The 19,221-nt window shown below is 38.6% G+C and overlaps 2 protein-coding genes across 2 annotated transcripts; both read right to left on the reverse strand.

The window, feature by feature from the left end:
• Positions 1 to 958: 958 nt before the first annotated feature.
• MSANTD4 (Myb/SANT DNA binding domain containing 4 with coiled-coils) lies at positions 959 to 4,163 on the reverse strand (the record flags this gene model as incomplete). Its single annotated transcript, XM_082278547.1, has 2 exons — positions 959 to 1,992; positions 3,702 to 4,163. 2 exons carry the CDS (start codon positions 4,161 to 4,163, stop codon positions 1,417 to 1,419), a joined length of 1,038 nt encoding a protein of 345 aa, XP_082134673.1. The 3' UTR covers positions 959 to 1,416.
• Positions 4,164 to 13,517: 9,354 nt separating this feature from the next.
• KBTBD3 (kelch repeat and BTB domain containing 3) lies at positions 13,518 to 15,138 on the reverse strand (the record flags this gene model as incomplete). Its single annotated transcript, XM_082279228.1, has 1 exon — positions 13,518 to 15,138. Exon 1 carries the CDS (start codon positions 15,132 to 15,134, stop codon positions 13,518 to 13,520), a length of 1,617 nt encoding a protein of 538 aa, XP_082135354.1. The 5' UTR covers positions 15,135 to 15,138.
• Between the last annotated feature and the right edge of the window lie 4,083 nt (positions 15,139 to 19,221).

Here is a 19,221-nt window from a genome sequence, read left to right on the forward strand (position 1 = left end):
CTGTGAAGAAAGCCTCAAGAGCCATTTGGAGTGTAGTAGTCAAATTTATTTCCACTGTAGAAGCACACTTGTTTCAGTAATAAAAAAATAATCTTTGCAGAATAAAAGTAAACCTGTAGTGGTATAAATATATTTACTTGCACAAGAATTCGCCTAAGTCACTCAACCTACGTTTAGACTTAGTATTCTCACAGTCCTAAACTTCCAATGGAGTTAACAAGATAGTTACTTGCAGAAAGATGAGAAAGGTGAAGTCTGGCTCAGTTGGGATTTAAACACATGAAATAGTAGAAAGTTTCCTTCCTTGGTTGTTTTTTTTTTGTTATATGAATACATTGCTTATGAAAAATACTTACAGCCTTCAGCACTGACCATTTCTGTTCATCTAATTAAAATATATTACATAGAGAGCCACAGAAGCATCTTCTGGCTGCCTTGCAGACATGGCCTTGGTGCTGGCCAGGCAGAACCACCAATGAGTGTGTAAGTGTTCAAGCTCAGCTCTCCTTAGGCTGTGCTCAGTCTCCATGTCTCCATTCCTGAGACTCCCATCACCAGCTACTGCCTTTCAAGGAACAAAGAAAGTCTAGCAATTTCCTTCAGGGGATCATCACAGACTCATTAGACAGCATGCCTGATCAATCAGTAAATCCCTGTGCTACACTAACCCAGGTGCTCTACTCCATACAGCATTTTTAACAACCTGGTGAAACCAAGTCCAGCTTTATAGTAGGTATGGCTGATGTGCAACTTCACCTAATATGAATACATCATGCAAAAAAAAAAAAAATAAACAACAGAAAAAACAAACCTATTTTCTGCACTCCCATTCAGTTCAAGCCATGGAACAACAGTAAACACAACTGCAACAAATTTAACTTGTACTTTAACTTCTAGATAACTCTTCAACTCTTTTTCCCAATTGTGGGGGTGGAGGAAAAAAATGGGGGAAATAAAATGTAATGAATCAATCTCATAATGACTCTGTATTCCCATGTTCTGCCTAAATTATACTTCTTTATCATACAGGCTATCATCAGCACCATGTCCTCACAACAAATGCTGATTTATCTTGATCCTTCCTTACTGTTAGTACAGTGACAAAAAAAAATACAAGGTTCAGCCTTGATCCTTCTCAAGGCCTCTATGAGGAGGACACCGAACTAATACAGCACAATACTGAAGACAAGAGAACATAACACTTAAGTTCTGATACACTGAAAAGCAATTTCACACATAAGCTCATTTATGTAGGCACACTGACATATTGAGCACCATTTTTTTTGCAGTTTAACATCAACATTCAACTCTGAACAGAAGAATGTTAAGCCTCTAGGAGAGTTTCAGTATTAAGAAACAAACTACTTCTAATTTAGAAACATCAAAACACTAATGTTGACACCTTAGCTGAGACGTTCACTGCAAGTGACCCTCTCTCTGAATTCGAAGGCGCTCCTTCTCCACTTGCAAGCGTTCCTTCTCAATCTGCAGCTTCTCTGACTCAAACTTGAGGAACTGCAGCCTCTCTTTCTCTAGCTGCAAACGTTCCTTTTCAAGTTTTAACTTTTCAGTTTCTAGATCCAGAGGCTGCATGATGGGTTTTTCTGTTTGGGGGAGGTCATTTTCCAGGGCAGGTTTTTCAGCATGCAGAGTCTCTAGCCTGAGTTTCTCCCACTCAATCTGAAGTCGCTCCTTCTCAATCTGAAGCCTCTCACGCTCCAAGTCAACGTGCCGCAACCGCTCCTTCTCAATCTGCAGGCGCTCCTTCTCCACTTGCAGCCTTTCGGCTTCGATGTCCAGTCGCTGTTTCTCCAGCTCCACCTTTTGCTTCTCCAGATTTATAAGTAAGTGAGAATCTTCATACGCTAGCCTAGCTTGAGCAGAGCTCAAATTTCCAAACTCTTCAATGTGGGGGAAGTCTGGTAGGTCATTTTCCTTTTTCGAATCTGGCAGAACTGATGACAGTATTTCTTCTTCTTCCTCAATAGGAAACTGGAGAGAGGAATGTGACAGACAAGAATTACATTCCAGTCTTTATGTCAGAATAAATTTGTTACACACAACTTGACTGGAAAGAACATACTGCATTTTTTCATCTTTAGAACTATTCAGAAGTGTTTAGCTTGTATGTTGTGAAATAACCATGCTAGGTGAGAAGATTTTTCTATCATTACACAGGAAGAGAAACAGGCTTTATCTGCAAGTTAATATCTGGTAACGAAAAACGGAAAATCTTGTCAGCGAACATGCAAGAACATACAGAAAATACTGAACAGTTGTTATTACAGATCATTCAGAACAACTGATAGAAAATTGCATCTAGAAGACCATATGTTGTTCCTACCTTTCATAGAGCTGAGTGACATTTATGTAAGCCACTAGGCATTTGTTGTGACTAATTATTTATCAGAGCAGATGGATCCATCGGCTATGTGTTATGTAAGCTAACCTAACCTTCACTAACTTGGGGTATTCCATTCCTAAAAAACATTTAATACTGACATTTTTCACAAGCTCCTAACCCTTCCAACTCTATTAAGTGGATCAATAAGCAGGACTGGTTTAACCATTTTGTATTATCACATTTGCTGTAAAGCTATTTGTGACACAGATGATGAGGTGGTTAGGACCACTGCTCTCAGCAGACTGTAACATTTTGTGTAGAATCATAGCCCTTATGTGCTACAAATCCATAGTACACAAGAGATAAATGGTCTCCCAGTATGTATGCTGCAAGAGAAAGGCAAACTGAGGAAAGTGAGTGCTCAGAAAAACCTTTGGACTAGGAGAAACAGTGCCAGTCCTCTAGCATTAGAGAAGACACACACTGTTCCTCAGCACTGACAGTAGTTCTCACTACCATTTAACAGCTTACAGATTTTTTCCCAGCACACATATCAACAGAGTTAAGACAGGAGTTGCTTCCCTACTCCTCCCACTCAAAAAAAAACCCAACAAAAAACCTCTCCCGCAAAAACCCAAAGCAATAAAAATACCCCAAGCAAAATTGTTTGGGTACCCCTTTTTGAAAGGGGACCTATGTATTTGAAGAGGAACAGCAAAAGTATTCCAACATTTCACTGCACTCCAGCTGGTTGCCTTTCCCAGGACAGCCACTGTACTACTAGGAGTATCAACCTGTCTACAGAATCCACTACCGCTTGTCAAACTCACTAAAATTCTGACAGAGAGGAATGGCTGACTGACTAATTCAAGCAATGTTTCCATCTCCTGTAGGTTCATTTTAAGAAATGGAAACAGTATCATAGTTCTTTCTGTATTTCATTTCTCTCTGTACCTGCAGGTAACATATACTTTCATTTGTTAAAGATGAGCCCTTCTCCATTCATCCATTGAGGCAGCCTGAATATTAAAATGAACAGTTTCCTTCAACAGGGTATTTTCATTGCATTGACTCAACTAATTCTTATGTGTGGCACATTCAAATGGAAAATACATATGCAAAGACATACTCAAAGTTTAGGGATATCAAATCAATAATCGACATCCAAGACCTTGCATACAACTGCAAGTTGCTAGATTTGAATACCATGTCTCTGAATAATATTTACTTCTACAGTTTAATTCACACATTCACAAAAAAGAAGAAACAGATGCTATGAAGAAACACAGTAAAAAGCCTTATGCTGAAATGAAGCAAAGGCCATATTGCACATAGCTCATGCATGTCAGTCACTCACTTCGAAATTCTGCGGATCCTCCTCTTCCTCTTCTACTTTGATTTCTGTTAAAGATCCACCGGCTTCTCTGAAGTCAGTGATATTCTGCCATTCAAAACTAGATTCAATTGCAAATCCCATTTTCTCATCCATGTCTTCATTGAGAGAGTCATCTAAATTGGATGAAGGAAGGTGAAACCCAGCACCTACCACTTTGATGTTTGCATTCAGACGTTTTCTCTTCATGAGTGCTCTCCAGTCAAGGTATCGCCTTTTCACTTCTGTCCCTGTTCTTTGCTCTCCTTCACCTACAGCATTGACACACTCTGCTATTTCCTCCCAAGCTTTCCGTTTCATCTCATTAATTGTTGTATTAAGTTGCTTCGAAAAGAGTACTTCTCTCCTTTTTCTGATTTCCTTAAGGAGAGTTTGAGTTTCCTGAACACTAAAATTGCTTTTTCTTTTTCTTTTTAACTGTTTCATTTTTTCCAGGCTTAACCTAATAATTTCACCACACCAGATCACTGAGATGATCTGACACTAATCAGCTACTAATAGAAATAAATTTAAAAGCAAATGAAAGCAGAGCTCAGTTCTTGTGAAGTAAATTTTCTCTTCACTTTGTAGTATTTTTCTATTTGTCAGGCTTCCTAAGAGAAAAAGAGCAAACAAGATAAATCTCCAAGGTATACACCATATATTTTCATGTAACAACTTGACTCCTAAGTCATCATTTAAGGAATGTGTATTTTGAACTGTTTATTTGATAAAGGAAAACCATTTTGTTAAACTTTGAATATAAAGTAGTCACAGATAGTTCCTCTAATCTCCTATGAATTATAAAACCATTAATTATCCATGTCATGAACTGCTAAGGTTGATTTTGTACTTCCATTACAAAAGTACAGTTATTTTCCTTCAGCTCTTCAGAGTTTTGCCAGTTGGGACTTCCTTAAGACTGAAATTTGACACACACATTTCAGTTTGAATCCTAAATTACTTCCAAAAGAGCTGAAATTGTTATATCATTACCTCAAAAACATGAAATGTTTAGGGGACTGAAATTTCTGAGACACATTCTAAATAAGACACCATTTCCATTAAAAAAAAAGGTAAATTAATATGAAAGGTGGACATTTTCAAGGCTCTTCTAACTTATCATAATCATAAATAAAAGAACTGGAGCAATCCCGTTGAGTGTCATAAAACAACTACTAGTTCAAACAACTGTCATTCATTAGAGGCATTCTCTAGAACACATCTGATACAAGCCCCTGGATTTCCCAGTGAAACATCAGCAAGACCTATATATTTTAGAACTCATGACTACTAACTTCCAATTGGTAAGGACATCCTGCCGCTTTAACTCTTTCCTTTTTGAAAGCACACTGCCTGGTTAAGGACAATTCCTTCCTAATTATTATAAATGGGGTTAGTGAATTGTCTTAACAGTATATTTACTCCCAGAGATAGCTCTGTGTACCTTTCTGATATATTAACTAAAAAACATTATTATCTAATAAAAGCTGAGATTTGGGATATTCAGTTCTTTGCCATCGCCAGATGGGTCTCAGGATATTACTCTTCAATGAGGAAAAATGAGCTGTTACATACTCAAGGTACCTAAGAGACAGGAATGTAAATAAGCTAGGATTTGTACACATTCTAGATAGCCACAGGAAAAAAAAAATAACATCCCAAATCTCAGCAGCTGGGAGAGCGTTAAAGCACGTCCTAGTAGCTGGGACAACACTGTGTTTTGGATTAGTGTGACAATAATGTTGGCAACACACCAATGTGTTGGTTCTGGTTAAGCTGTGCTCATTTTAAGCCCAGGACTTTTCAGTTTCTCATGCTCAGCCAGTGAGGAGGTGCACAAGAAGCTGAGGGTGAACCGCAATGCAAAATGCGTACTTTAACGGTTTGGGTAGAAATGTGAAGTGCTGGCTAAAAAAAAACCCCAACTCTGATGACATCATAAAGACTTCAAGGGTCTTCCAGAAAAGATGGCTACATAGAGCTTTGAGTCTGGGCCTGTCAGGCCAAAAGCAAACTGTGATCAAGAAGGCTCTCATCACTGTACCAAAGAAACACAAACTGTTCGGGTTGAAAAGAAACAAGTACTGTAAAACAAAGCTGGAAACTCCATCAACAGATAGAATATACATACACTGAATACCTTAGGCACAGTTAAAGACGGAAGCATCTTCATTCTGCCTCTGTCTTTTCTGTCTCCTTTGTTCATACCTTATTGTCTGACCACGTGTTGGACCAAAAAAACAGAAAAATTAACAAATCCACCAAACAAGCAATGAAGCAAACAAAAAGATCCATACATTCACCAGGACTGGACGACTGTTGCTAGCATCACACTAGAATAATCCTTCACAAAAAAGACTTTTTAAAAAAGATGAAGTCTTGATGATTTTTTAAAATAAGCTTACAGGGCTTATGCTTGAATTAAAAAAACATTCAAATTACGAGGACCTGTTGTCTCTTAAGTTTTTTTTAAAAGAAAATCAGAGAGTCTGAGTATCTTTGCCTAAGGCTTTCTAGAAAACTTTGCGTGTGATTCCTAACAGATGGCTACATTAGCTTGGAGCTACTTACGCTCTTCTACAAAGGCTTTAGTATAAGAGAATCTGGGTGCTGCACAACACATCACCCAACGCAGCCGTGCAAGAAGCCCGCGGTTTACTCAAACGAAAAAGCAGGCACAGAAGGGAACCAACAACACCTAAAAGGATAATTCAGCGAAGCAGGGAGAAAGCACAGAAGATGGGAAGCAGTTGGGGATTCAGGCTATTGAAAGCACAGACTTCTCAGGCCTAAGTTCCCCTTCCCCTGAACCAGCCACGGCCACGAAGGGGAAGAGAAAACCTCATCCCTGCGCGGGAAGCGCGCTTCGGAGGCGTGAGGGCGGGCACAGCCGCGGGTCCGGGGCCAGCTCGGTCCCACCCGGAGCGCTGCAGGAAAGCAAGGCGGCAACAAAGGGAGGCGAGGGCACGGCCGGCTGCCCCGGCCAGCACAGCCCCCGAGTCCCGGGGAGCGGATGGGCCCATGGGCCCTACCGCAAGCCAGGGCCTCTCCGGCCGGCGGGGCTCTGCGACTCTCCCGGGAAAAGGAGGAACGGGACCTTGCCCGTGGGGAGAAAAGACGGTGGGCAATCGCCTCATCACCCCCAAGGGCCGAGGGCGGCGGAGCCCAACCGCCCTACCCCCGCAAGGGTACCGGGGGCTGCCCACACGCCGCGGGGGGAGCGCCCGCCCCATCCCCGGGCCGCTCTCGCTGCCCGCCCCACCCGGTCCCCGGGGGCCGCGCGCGCGACTCACCTGCGCCCAGCGCTCCCCTCCGGGCCGCCGGTCCTTTAACGGCTACCGTCCTCCCATTGGGCGAGCCGCCTGCCTATCATTCTTCTCCGCACGCCTATTGGTGGTCCGTGTCCGCCGCTTCCCCCGCCCCGCCCTGCCGCGCCAGGCGGGCGGAATCCCCATCGCTCCTCCGCCGGCGGGGCCGCGCCGCGCAGATGCCGGGCAGCCATTGGCTGCAGCCGCCGCCTGTCTGCCCCAGGCCTGCCGGTGACTGGCTGCGCGCTGCCGTGGCCCGCCCCCCTCACCGAGGGACCCTCCGCGGGGTCGGGTGGGTGGGGTGGGGTGCGTTTGCTGCTGCCGCTCCGCCGAAGGGCGCGGCACGGGGAGGGGCTCGGCGCTTCTTGGCGGCGGCCTGGGAGGGCGGGAGAAGTTGGGTCAGCTGGAGCGTGCGGGATAACCGTGCGGGATAACCGTGCGGGATAACCGTGCGTAAGGCACCGGTGTGGCCGGCGGGTTTATGATGCTGCTGCCCAGAGCGAGCGCGCGGCAACCGGGTGTTCCTCCCGAACTGGCGCGGTTTGTCATTAAAATGGAGAAATGACGTTTATCAGACACTGTAATTAAGAAATGAAGGCATTTTTCGGGAAATACTGCATGTGTGAGCCACCACGCTGTTGATGTGGGTGAATACACACACAAAACCCTTTCCTGGAGCTTTCGGGTTTGGGGCTCCTCGTCCCCCCTACGACACAAGCTGTGTCTGGTCCTTGCCCTCTGTGTTATCTCCTGCTGCCTTGATGGTGTAACCCTACTTTTCCGAAGTTACGTACTTCTATTCTGCCTAACCTGATCTGTGCATTCGTTACTTTGCATATTCGTTAACAATTACTTGCTCAGTCCTTTCATTCCAAGTTCTTTCACTGGACAGGTAGGTACTTGATTGATACAGCTTTCAATAAGCGTAACGGTGATGAAACTACAAATCTCCCTAAAATGGTATTTTCCAATTGCAGCCAACTATTAATTTACCAGTTTGCTTACAGGTAGTGAGAGTTCTGCTGCCATACTTGCTCATTGTGTACTGAAAATCATGTTAAAAAAAAATGGTAAGGAGTAGCGTGGCAACACCATGCCACTCTGATGGCATATATAATACAGGGATATTTCTTACTGAGACCCATGCACGAACTTGACTTCCTTTTACATTATTACCAGTATTTTAACAGTGCTCAAGTGCACCCTAAAGGTCTTGTGAGCTAGCTCAAATTAGATTCAGGTGCAAGTAGGTGGACAAATGATGGAAAGTGGAAGTCATTAACAGTCTGAACCTCTTCCAGTCTGCAAAAATAATTAGTCCTAATTATACCTCATTGAATATCCTTATTTTATTGTGAAGGAGAAACAGACCAAATATGATTAGTATCCATTAGAATAACTTCAACTAGGAAGCATATGGTTTCCTAGAGTAGCCATGCACATAAACCTAAATAGCTCTACTTTCTCCCAAAATAGTTACTCCACTTTTATGGAGGCTACTGATCACTGGTGAAAAATCCTGGTGTATACCAGCTTCCTCCAACAAAAATCCGTGGATCTCCTTCATTTATGTGAGCTGTCTTGAATTTATGTGTAATTTCTGTGTATTTTAATCGTTAAATCAGATTCTTTCTTCCTTGCTTTTGATGACAGTAAGAAAATCCCTACCATATGCTCTACTTCAGATGCAAACTGTTCCAAGTCCATGGAGAATTCCTTGGATCTGTAGAACATACATATACAATTTCCTTCTGATTGTGCACAGGGTTATGCAACTTGGGCTCTCAGATTTGGTCTGTGAATCCCTTCATTGTTCCATATAAGCTTTTAATATTGTGAATGCTGTTAGAATGCTTTGTACATGTCTCCAAAAGGATTTTGCTAGCTGAAAGGCTTTTGGGGCAAAGGCCTTGGAGTGCTGGAAGGTTAATCTGTATTGCTTTAACTCTAATTTATCTACAGAGGACTCTTGGAGTTACAGAATTTTAAGTTTTGGAAGAATACAAGACAACACTGGGCTCCGTCACTTCATATTGATGTCATTTCTTCATGCCTTGGCATGCTAATTTTAGACTAAGTAGCTTTTATCTCCTTTTATTTAAAGCTACTTCTACTAGTATGGAAGGTCCATTTCAATAAAAATGAACACCAAATCATTTGCAATACTTAAACTGTTAAAAAACCTGTATATCTATCTCATCTAACTAAAAAAGATACCAATTTAAATGAGTACCTTACAATGGTAAACTTAGGAACTTCTCAGCAGACAAAATTAGCATGGGAACAGTAACTCAGTAGGCAAAGGATATACAAATACAAGGTCCAAGGGTAAGTCTAAACCCCCCTCACTGCAGTTTTCATCCATGCTAGTTGCTTTCTTGGTTATAGCATTCAAAATGTTCTCCAATTAGAAAAAAAACAAAAACCAAAAAGAGATTACCTGCATTAGAAACACTGTAGATTCTCTGCAGTTTGAACCTCACTGGAAAAAAAAAAAAAAAAAAAGAGACCCAACAAGGTTTCAGTTGCTTAGTGCTTTATTTCACAAAAGAATGAACATCTCGGCAAACGTGTAATATCGTACTTTCCACATATCAGCAGAGCCCAGGCAGCAGCAAAATGTTACTGTTCTCTATGCTTTATTGGGTGTTAGAAGGGAAAAAGTAAATTGAGCATAATGTTCAACTATAAATATTCTCAAATACATCCCTGTTTTCAGTCTGTTTTAATTAAAATAGATCTTATGCTGCCTCCTGTTGGTCTACAAACAGAAACATCTAAAATTAATCTCCACATTAGGAACTGCAGTCAGCACATTCTATAGCCTATACCTTACCTACTACCCAGTACTAACCAGAGGAGGTAAACAATTTTCTTCACAGAGTAATACCATAAATAAATCTGACCCAAAAAATCTACTCCATTTTGTGAATATAATGAATTTTTAACAGCAGTAAACTGAATTATTACAAATATATTTAGAATATAGAAGACAAATTAATTAGTCCTTAAATAATAATCAGGTCTGTGCAAACATAATCAATAAAACACCTGAATAATTGATATTTATTATAACAACTAAACCAGTATGATGACATTACCAAAGTGCCATAATGTTTTGACAGCATTCTTTAAAAATTGAGATTACCCAATATAATCATCACTGGATATTAAAATCCCACATACAATATATATTATCTTCGTGTATACTATACTGGTCATGCTTATAATGTATTCTGTGACATAAAATAGAATACTATTGGAAATGTTTTGGTTACATCATTTAAGTGCAAATAGTAGATTATAATTTTACATGCATTTTGTATGTTTAAACATCACTATTTCAGTGAGAACATAGGTAATCGTTAATCTAGTTACTGACTATTTTTAGACGAAGGTACTTTTTCATAAAGCTTTGATTCAAAGAGCTTTGAAAAGTCAGAAAAGATATTAAAAAGCTCACTTTGCATTAGTTTTGTGACCTTTTTTTTAAATTGCATAACTGCTGTGTAGACTGAAAAATCTGTTTGATCCAGACCTACAGCAGTTATTCATGCAAGTAATTCATATTCTTTTGTGTAGTTCACTGAGATTTCTTACATCTTTAGCAATTAATCACAGGGTTTGGAACATAGGTCCTTACTTCTATCATGAAGCCTTATTTTTAACCATGACTTTCTAACACTTCTGCTGCTTCTGCATTCAATTCTGCTACCAGATTTAACACTTTGTATGTGGAAATGTGGCAAATTACCTTTTTCCTTCTGCGAGAGCTGTAGTACAGGCTTACCTGCCTAACTGCAGAAAATCAGTACCATTTCACAGTAACTCTTCTGTAAGCAACGTTAGAAAGCAACTGACATTACTACATTATTTCCTGATCACTGAGTAAGACAGCTCAACTCCCTGTGAAATCCATGAATGGTTTGTCAAACTGGGAACTGACATTAGTTCCTACACAAGCGTAGTGTAGAATATTAAAGCATGACTATTTTCCCAATTCAGCTTCAGTCAGTTTTCACTGTCTATACTGAGGAATATCTCACATATGTCACTGCTCTGTCTAATGTCAGATGCCAATCTTATAGCAAGTAGCTGGGTGGAAGAGTGCCAAAAAGATCTGCTGTGGGGAAAAACTTAGGGGAAAGAGCATCACCTGAATGAGTCGCTTGCTGTTTATGTGATCCAGAAGTCTGGTCATGACAGTGGCAATTAAAAAACCTTGCAATTCTCTAATCTCTTCCAATTTGCATAGCTATTTATACCCATGTACTATGGGCATAATATGTTACTTTTCTCAATGCATAAATTGCATACTCATATTACTCAGGTATAAAAACAACACAAATACACAAGCAAAGGTGAATTGCACCTCGTATTCCAATGATGTGACAAGTTGCAATAATTATGGTTAATGAAGTCTCTATGCTACCCTGAGTAGCTTTATTAAAACTAAAACTACTGTTTTCCTATGTGTCTGGTTTTTTCCTATTGTTTCAGTAAGCAGGAATAGTATTCTTCCTCTCTCTACTCAATACACTTGCTTTGCACTAACAAAAAGCAGTTGTGTCCCAATATAAAAATACTTGCATTTCTGTAACATGATTGTAAAGGTTACCTAGCTACATTTATTTAAAATATGATTTGGAGACTTATAATGAAAAAAAACCAAAATAAATGTGGAAGTTGCCTGAAATACTGTAACAAGCTACTTACTTCTACAGAACTGACACACATGTTAATACACAGAAATGATTGAGTGGAAGGGTTCTGCTCGATTAACATGTTCTCCAAATGCGCATAATTTTCATTTACATACTTAGGAAAATTGTTATGATCAATGTTATCTAAATTTATAAAGGTATCTGATAACAAATTACAGAGTCAATCACAGAACTGGAACTTTCCATTGCTGACTGTTTAAAACAGAAGAACATTCTAGGCAATATTAAGCTTTAAGCATTAATATTCAGCTTAGGTTTTGCAAAAAGTACATGCAGTAGTGATGTGACAATGAACTTACCACAGTTGTCTTGAGACATATGAAAGATGTCTCTGATGCCTCACTAAACTTTATTCATGTTTTAAACTGCTTGAAAAGGTGTGCTTAGATGTTTAGAACCATTATTCTGTCTGGCAGAAGACAACCTTACTGCTTTCACAATACTTACATGGAACATAAGGGCTCTCAGTGTCTTATCTGGATACCTGGTAAAAAAGTAAATTCTCAGGCTGTGGAAGATTACAAATTAACTGATGAGACCTAGCTAACTTCATGTCCTCCTGTCAGAAAGAGGACTGACTTTGTAAGCATGAGATTAAATTTACTTCACAATGTATGGCTAGATTAATATTAGCACTAAAAGTCCATTACAATTTTAACATTATAACAGCTGACTACTTAAAGTTTATCAAGCAATATATAGTGTAGTGTTTACCGTGTACTATTTTAACATTTAAAATTACCATGAAGTTTAAGATAAAGTGTTTTAATTAATTTAAACCACAAGAGATGATTTCTCACCTCAGAAATACTATTTACTATTGACTTTTAATATGGGGGTGCAGTTTTGTAACTTTGTATTTGATGAATGACAAGATACAAACTTTTCCCATAGTTAACCGAAGCAACAGCTACAACTGGTTCTACAGCTTGCTGCTATCAGCAGCCTAGTGACTGCTTAGTAGGTAGCACTGAAGACTTCAGAGATGGAAGACTTCTGTTAGAAAACATCCTGAAGTGTTTTTTCTTTAGTCAACAACATGACTGAAGCAAAGATATCACATGAACCATCCATCCTGTAGAAATCTTACCTACCCTGCAGTATGTTATTGAAGTTTACCTTGCCACAGTTAACGGGATGGAAACGGAAAATAAAGCTACTACTAAGGCACAAGGATGGAGAAAAACTGGTAAACCTGAAGAGCTAAAGTAAGATGACAGGAATTATCAGTCTCTTCAAGTTAGATACCTGGTTTTAATACTGTGAAGGTCACTTTGGCTCTTGTCCTTGCTAAGGTCATTCTGATAAGATAAAGCTGACAATGAATTCCTCTTACAGGTTTATGAACATAGAAAATCTAAATAACACTAATGAAAATTTCTTTTAAACTTCAGTTACATAGGGAAAACAGTATCACAGTCAGTTTTCTCATTTAGCAATTTGTCTATTGGGACAACTGTGAATATTACAGAAATAATGGCACGTTACACAACAAATTCCTCATGAATATTCTTTTTTGAGAAGTAGTATTTTGAAAATTATTCTGATCATTACAGAGAAAAGTAGTATATAAAATTAAGTAATACTGTCTGTATAATGACTAGCATGAATGACATTTTAATGGACTCTTCCAAAAGCAATCCTACAGCATATAATTTAAACTGAAAATTTAAACAAATGGGTACGTATTTCTCCATCTGTAAACTAATACTTAAAAAGTGTTCTAAAACGTATGCATTTACGTAGACTCTTTTGACTCAGGAGTTTCAAAATTCTCCAGAGCAAATTGTCAGTACAGGTGACCAGGGGTCCCTATACTTATTAAACTGAATGACCTGACAGTAAAACTCAGTTAAGGCTCTTGGCATTGGTGAAACTTCTTCCCACTCAGACCTACTACTGTGGTAGACTTGAACTTCATCTGTGATTTCTTCTGGAGCATAATCACCACCTAGTATATAAATTTTGTCTTCTGTCCCAACTGCCCCTGCATTAAAGCCAGCACATTCAAAAGATCCTTCCCCTTTCCAAACACAGGTTTCTGGGCAAAAACTGTAGACCTTGTAGGTGGAGAGATCACATATGTACAATGTACAGTTCACTGGAACAGCTTTGATTAGAGTTGCATGGAAAAACTGCCCAAATTCTGCTACAAGCTCAGACCACTGATCAGTCATAGCATTATACTTGAAGAAACAGTCAAGAGATGGATTAAAGGCATCAGTAATCTCTACTTCTGAGCCAAGGACGTAAATTATATTCTGGCATGCACTTGCTTCTGGATAGTAGATACCTCTTGGTAATTGGCTTACAGATTTCCAGTCTTTGGAAAGAGGATTATAGGATTCTACATCCAAAAGACTCCGAGTTTCTTGAGCTCCTCTGGTCTTTCCACCTATTACAAAGAGCTGGTTTAAGGTTACAACAGACGTGTGCATTGTCCGTGGTTTCTTCATAGCTGACACTATGGAGAATTCATTGCTGACTGGACAGTAGCACCAAGTTTGGTCAGTGGCATCATGAAACGGTTCAGCAATATGAAGCCTGACAGTCCTATAACAATTCCCCTTGCATCCTCCAGTTATAAATATTTTTTCTCCATAGCTAGATAAACTTGACCCTGGCAGATCAATCATGTGCGTATGTGGTAGTTCTTTCCATTTATCTGTTTTGATGTTGTAGCAGAATGTATGTCTGTTTTCTCCATCTTCATCAGTTTTATGAACAAATATGTATTTTTCTGTTGTTGAAGGACGTGCATCTGGAAACAATCCACTAAAGTTCTGCACACTTTTAACTGCATCATTGATTATTACTGAGCAATTAGCACTCTTAAGTAAGTGTTCTTCAGAATGCAGAAAGTCCTGCAAAGTTTTTTCAGGTAACTGGTGTAATCTCACTTTTTTAATCAAATTAGGCAGGTATTTCTGCCGTGTTTCTAAGTTGTGTTTGGTCCACTGGAGGACAGCTTTCAACACTGATTCTTCCTCAGGGACATTTAGTTCATCAGCCTCAAGACATTTTTGTAATATCTCAAAATTCATCTCCAAAAAATCACTTGATCTGAGCAGCAATGAAAAGTGGTGTTGTACAAAATCTAGTGCATGATCAAACAAGCGGACGGACCCATAACTTTCTGATAGAGAAAGCAACTGTAAGCAATTCACAAGATCAATACTTTTTATTAGGAAGTCACTGCAAGCTTTGGAAAGGAGTGAAACTTGAAGAAATGATGACAGTTGGAAGAGCATTTCCACATTATCATTGGTTATCTCTGTTTTTCCTGTGTAAGCATAATCAAGAAAAGCTTTCACTGCCTTGGGTGATAGGTTACTAATAGTAACATTGCCATCATCTCGTTCTTTCATATTAACTTCAAACATGGCTCTGTGAATAAAATACAGAAAAGATACACACAAAGATTTAGCAAACAGAAGAGAACACTAATGTGGAAGGAGACAATCAGGGGCACGTAATACTGTGGGCTGGTCTAAAATAGGTCTAAAATATGGAAGTTCTTATATGAACAATGAATTTATTTGGTGTTTTTGAAGAAAAACATACCAAGAATAAGAACATATTCAAAGTGATGGCTTAACAAAATGCACCTGTGTTTTCTATGGATTTTCACAAACAGTGATGAAGTCTGCAGCTCTCAATGTGAGAGAAAATGTGAAATTGTTCAGGACAGCACCAGTTTCAACAGCTTAGGAAAGAAAGGCTGATTTAAAAAATACATAGTATAAAAGCCCCATGAGTTAGGTCATGCACTGTGGATGAATATATAAAATTAAGTGAAAAAAAAAGCCTTCCAAAATGCAGGCTGAGCAAATGGCCAGAGAGATGATGGGTGTAGTCCTCAGAAATAAAAGTAGGTGAGGGGTTAATGAGGAAAAAAAACCACAAGGAAACTTAATTCTTGCTTTAGAGTTGACAGTGATGTATGAGTACAGGCCAATGTCAGAGAAAAAATGAGGTTTTGACATATGATTGCATGACACAATGAACTGTGCAGAAAGTAGATTGTGACTGAATACAAAGATGATAGTTGAAATTGTGGAATGAACTATTGATCAGTAGATTTGAGGAAATTTTATTACAACTTTAACTGCCTTATTCTAAGTATGTAATAACATTTAACTATTTCACACAATATAACAAGGCAAGATAAAATATCTAAAGTTTTACAAGCTGGTAAGTGCTGGTAGCAGAACAGTGCTGCAATATCCCTTGCCCTCCCCTCTCAGAGCCTAAGCATCAGGCTGGGAAGCAGTGGCTTCTGAATATGACGCAATGTAATAGTGGAGGAAGAGTTGGATAAATCATCAAATGCAAAGGACAGAATCTGGATCATTAAAACATCATAGTTAATTCATATTAAAAAAAGTGTTATATCACAGTTCAGTTATACACTTAGTATCTCTGTTGTATGGGATTTTTACAATCCCATCCTTTTCTGAAGCCAAAGAGAAAAAAACATCACTGTGTATAGCACATACTCTTTGGGACATGAACATCTGGTAAAGCAGGAACTTGCCTGACTTCCTGAACAAGAACATAAAATTACAGTAAGACACCTGTGTCCCAAAGACCTCTTTGCATACTAAGTGATGACCCTTATAATCCTTTCCTCATTAACCCAAGAGCTATGAAATCTCTAATCAGGGAGTAAAATAGCAACTGAACAATACCAGTAGAAGGAAAGCAATGTAGACAAAGGCTTTGACTCTGGAAGCTAACAAGTAAGGATCAAAATATTGCTGAATCTTGGGTTTACACAATGAAGCCAAAACTAAGAGAAGTCCAAAGGACAGGAAAGACAAAATGTGTTCCATTTTAAAATGTATCTAGTGGATTTAGATAATTTTTGTTCCTTGAAGGTAAAAAATGGGCCTTGCATTCCAGGACAACTTATGAATCTGATGGCTGCTATTATCCGCTGTATTAACCATTAGGAGCAGGGAGAGATCTCTCCTGGCAGATTTTAATCTGCAGAGTCTGTAAGTAATGAAAAGGACACATGCATTTCCATATGTGCTTAACTTCAGTTCTAAAAATTACCACTGGAAGCTATTTCATCCTAATATTTCGTTCTACCAGATCATCTCGGTGCTGTCAAGAAGTTAAAAACAAATGAAGTAGTTCTGTGTGTCAGAGAAAAAAACAAATCTGCTGCTACAGTGGAGAAAGTACTCATTTCATCTGCATTTCTTCTTTTTTCAGTAATTCTTAGAACACATCTAACTGTCTTCTGTCATATATGGCAGACTCACTTAGACCATGGTACGTTCCAGGACATTTGAAAATAACACTCACCTATGTACGGGCAACCGAATTGAGGCCATTAACTCATTCCCAGGAGTCCATTTTTTCTGTTAGAGTCTTAGCTCTGTTTTTCGTTAACTGTGTTCAGAAACACTTTCAGTGTGGAACTGCAAGTGTGAACCTTTCTAATAAAAGGGTTAGCAAGGTTTCTTTATAAATTAATATTCTGTATGTGAATGATCTGGCTGTCCTTTAAGAATACATAGCTTTATGCACCAGAAGGAAGATCCATTTCATGCTGAAAGGCTGAAATCTGTAGTTTAGGAAAAGTATGCATATCTGTTTAAATACCTCTGAAGACAATCTCTACCACACTGAGCACTCATCTTGGACAAACAAAAACCAGTTCCATTCAAAAGTTATGTACAATTTATCCACAATTGCTCAGTACAAGATGTATTTGTAGTCAATCTGTTAAGTTTCGCAATATAAATGTGTCAAAAGTCAAACAATATCCTTGCAGACCTTCAAGAACTGATATGGGCAACAGGTAACTCCTAAATATATTTAACTTGTGCCAGTTCTACCTAACAGCACAACCACACATGATTTGAAACTTGTATTTCAGAGTTTGGATTGCTGTCAGAATCTGATTCACAGAGTCCTTGTGATTTTTTGAAAATACAAAGAACTGGCATACCCTTAAAATGATGTTTGAATGCTTTGCTCAAAACTCTGCAGATATATGTAAATTGTTGTGATTTTTTTTCACTTTTTTTTTTTTAATTCTATTCCTTCCCTCCCTCCCAGAGAACTTAGAATCTATTTCCTGCATATTCATGCCAAAAATAGGTTTACCTGAAAAAATCACTGCATGCTGCCAGTACACAACGATGACAGGGAATTATTTCATCTTTCACAAGAATTTTAAAATCAAAAAATATATTTTGTTCTCTGAACTTTTGTAGTACTTTTAGAATTTGTTGTCCATGACCTTCAGCCACTAAGGAATTGATTTTATTTTCAGGAACAGAAATTCCATTGCAAATAGGTCTGCTAATGTAATCCCGTTGATTGGCCATGTTTTCTTCAATCTATTCCTGAAATGGAAAAATAAGTAATTGATTCTACAGTCTTATTATTAAAAAAAAAAAAAAAAACAAGCAAAATCAATACACTGTAAAACAAACAAAGAAGTTCCCAGCATTTAATTTAGTTTGTAAATCCTATGCACAGTTAGAAATTTGTGTTATAAGTGATTTTTACACTGAATTTGATAATACTACTATTTTGTAAAATATATACACATGGCATATTTTTAAAAGTAAATTATCTGCCATATATCAGAGAACAATTCTACAGATAATACCCACCTGTAGGAATTTTTTCAGTAAAATCCAAAGGAAGCACATCAAGGAGTGTGTTTAATTGTCATTTAAGAGAAAGACTAGTCCTAGGCTTACCCTCAAAAACCCCCAAATTCTTACAATTTTATGTAAAATTAAGATGGAAAAAGAAAACTTTGTTACATATTTTACATTCCAAAAGGCTCATCACTCTACAGCTTGTAGTGGAAGGGAGACACAAGCTACTAGACTGCTTCCTAAGTGGATTCCCATGAGGCACTCTGGACTGCAATAACGGAATACAAACACCAACAGCCTGGCTGAATCACAGGATTGCTGGGGCTTACCAAATAGGGTCATTTAGAGACAATTTGGTGACAGAACACCTTTGAGTGTTTACTCAGTTGAAACTGATTTTGTCATGTACCTCTATTCTTGTTAGGAAGCTTTATGTTTGCCCACTCTGAGTTTCATTTACAGTGGCGTAAATTAACTGGCTTTAGAACACATTTAAATTTAAGACCATCTCCCTTTCCGCAGCCAAGTCTTTTTTTGTGATGAAAATCCCTACACTGAAGTGTGGTTTTTTCTATGGTAAATTGGCTTTAACTGGGTTTTACAATGAAAATATTTTACTCCACTTTGTCAACATAAAGAAACTTTCAACATAAGTATATTTTATTTACACCTATTTAAAGAGCTATTTATATATTCCAGATGCATAAACTGCCCTTACTGCAACTCTGAGTCAAGACTGCCTATTTTAAAGCTTAAAGAAACATTCCGATTTTTTTTATTCCAGGATTTTGCTTCCACAATTCCAATTAGAATCAGCAACAGGTAAGGGCCCACCTGAATT

Source organism: Coloeus monedula, assembly GCF_965178545.1.
Source record: "Coloeus monedula genome assembly, chromosome: 3".
In the NCBI taxonomy this organism is placed as follows: Eukaryota; Metazoa; Chordata; class Aves; order Passeriformes; family Corvidae; genus Coloeus; species Coloeus monedula.